Below are 1522 nucleotides of genomic sequence, written 5' to 3'. Positions count from 1 at the left end.
CTCTCTCTGGACCTCCCTCCCCCCTGTTGCGGTCCATGGTCGGCTGTGTCAGCTGCGTCTGGACGAGGCCCAGGAAGCCGAGTGCCAGGCCCTGAGGCACCAGCTGCAGCAGGAGATGGAGCTGCTCAATGCCTACCAGAGCAAGATCAAGATGCAGACCGAGGCGCAGCACGAGCGCGAGCAGCAGAAGCTGGAGCAGAAGGTGTCACTGCGCCGGGCTCACCTGGAACAAAAGGTGTGGTATATGAAACACTCGTCATTTTAAAGGAGCAATACCATTTTGTTTTTTTCTGCAGAACAAAGTTTTTCTTCATGTTGATTAGTACAGACAACTTAAATGAAACACAATAGAGGTGAAGTGTTTCTCACAGTCTACAAGAGAAGGTGTGAATTTCCTGCCTTTCAACGCCTTCATTGACCTGGCTACATGATTTAATAAAATTGGAGAGAATTAATATATATATATATATTATTATTCCCTCTCGGGTGTAAAACAACTTATATTCTTGCCTAAACCTGGTGTTTCAAGACCCATCCAATCCTTCCACCTACCTAGTTGAAGTTTTGTTACTTTTTACTTTAAACTGAACACAGTTTTTTACAAAGTGCTTTTTCAACACAGAGAAAAAAAACTGAACAACAGAAACGATATATGAAAATTTGTAAAAGAAATCACAAATTCAAGACAATTTGGAAGACTGCTACAGAGAGAGACTGGAATCAACCTAAGACTTCAAAAGAAAAAGAAAAAATATTAGGTTAGACACAATTTAGGGCCATTTACTATTAAGATGTTTTAAAGGTGCCTTGCCACACAAAACCGTTTTTACATACTTTTTTTAAAAATATGTGTGTGTGTGTGTGTGTGTGTTATGTCGTGAATGTGAAAGCAATCCGTCTAATTACAAAAGCTGGTCATTCTGACGTCATGTTGCATGAGCTCATTACTATTCATGAGCTTGCCCAATTGCGCTGGGTAAAGGATACTGATAGCCAGGCTCTCATTGGCTAACTGTTAGCCAATCAGATTCAAGCAGCTTAGCTTGTTTAATGTTAATGAGAACTGGCACAAATCGAGCTGAGTCTTCCTACAGGCTTTCTATACCACGCTAGAAGGGCTTGAAACAAGGTAACCAAGGCATTCTTTCCACAAAAAATGTTAGAGTCCATGGTAGAACTTCAGACGTTAATACAAACTTATGAAATACGTGTGGCAAGGCACCTTTAAGATGTATATTTAAATAATTAGCTAACTTTTTCATTTAAAAAATGCATGATATTGTTGAGTCAATTAGAGGCCACGGTGATTTAAAGGTTGGTGTATTTCTTACTGGACTGCAAGCAAATAAAGTCCTAATAGGCTTCAAACAAAGTGCTTGTCAAATTGAAAAAACAGCAACAACAGAAGGCTACATTCTAAAACCCTAAATTTGCCAAGCACACCAACCTCACCCAGCGATTGGCCAGGTGTGCAGAGACTAAATAAATTCTCAAATATTTGTGAGTACAACCAAATGTAGCA

The 1522-nt window shown here is 39.9% G+C and overlaps 1 protein-coding gene across 3 annotated transcripts in view; it reads left to right on the top strand.

Annotated features, from left to right (window-relative positions):
- Positions 1-280, top strand: part of taok3a (TAO kinase 3a) — a 57976-nt gene extending 57696 nt beyond the window's left edge. For all 3 annotated transcript variants that reach the window (XM_034871567.1, XM_034871568.1, XM_034871569.1), the window contains exon 20: positions 53-280. In XM_034871567.1, the coding sequence (XP_034727458.1) occupies positions 53-265 (213 nt within the window). In that variant the 3' untranslated portion in view covers positions 266-280. The remainder of the gene's footprint in view (positions 1-52) is intronic.
- Positions 281-1522: the final 1242 nt, after the last annotated feature.

The sequence above is a fragment of the Etheostoma cragini genome, chromosome 5, assembly GCF_013103735.1.
Source record: "Etheostoma cragini isolate CJK2018 chromosome 5, CSU_Ecrag_1.0, whole genome shotgun sequence".
In the NCBI taxonomy this organism is placed as follows: Eukaryota; Metazoa; Chordata; class Actinopteri; order Perciformes; family Percidae; genus Etheostoma; species Etheostoma cragini.
This window is presented reverse-complemented; position numbering and strand designations above follow the sequence as displayed.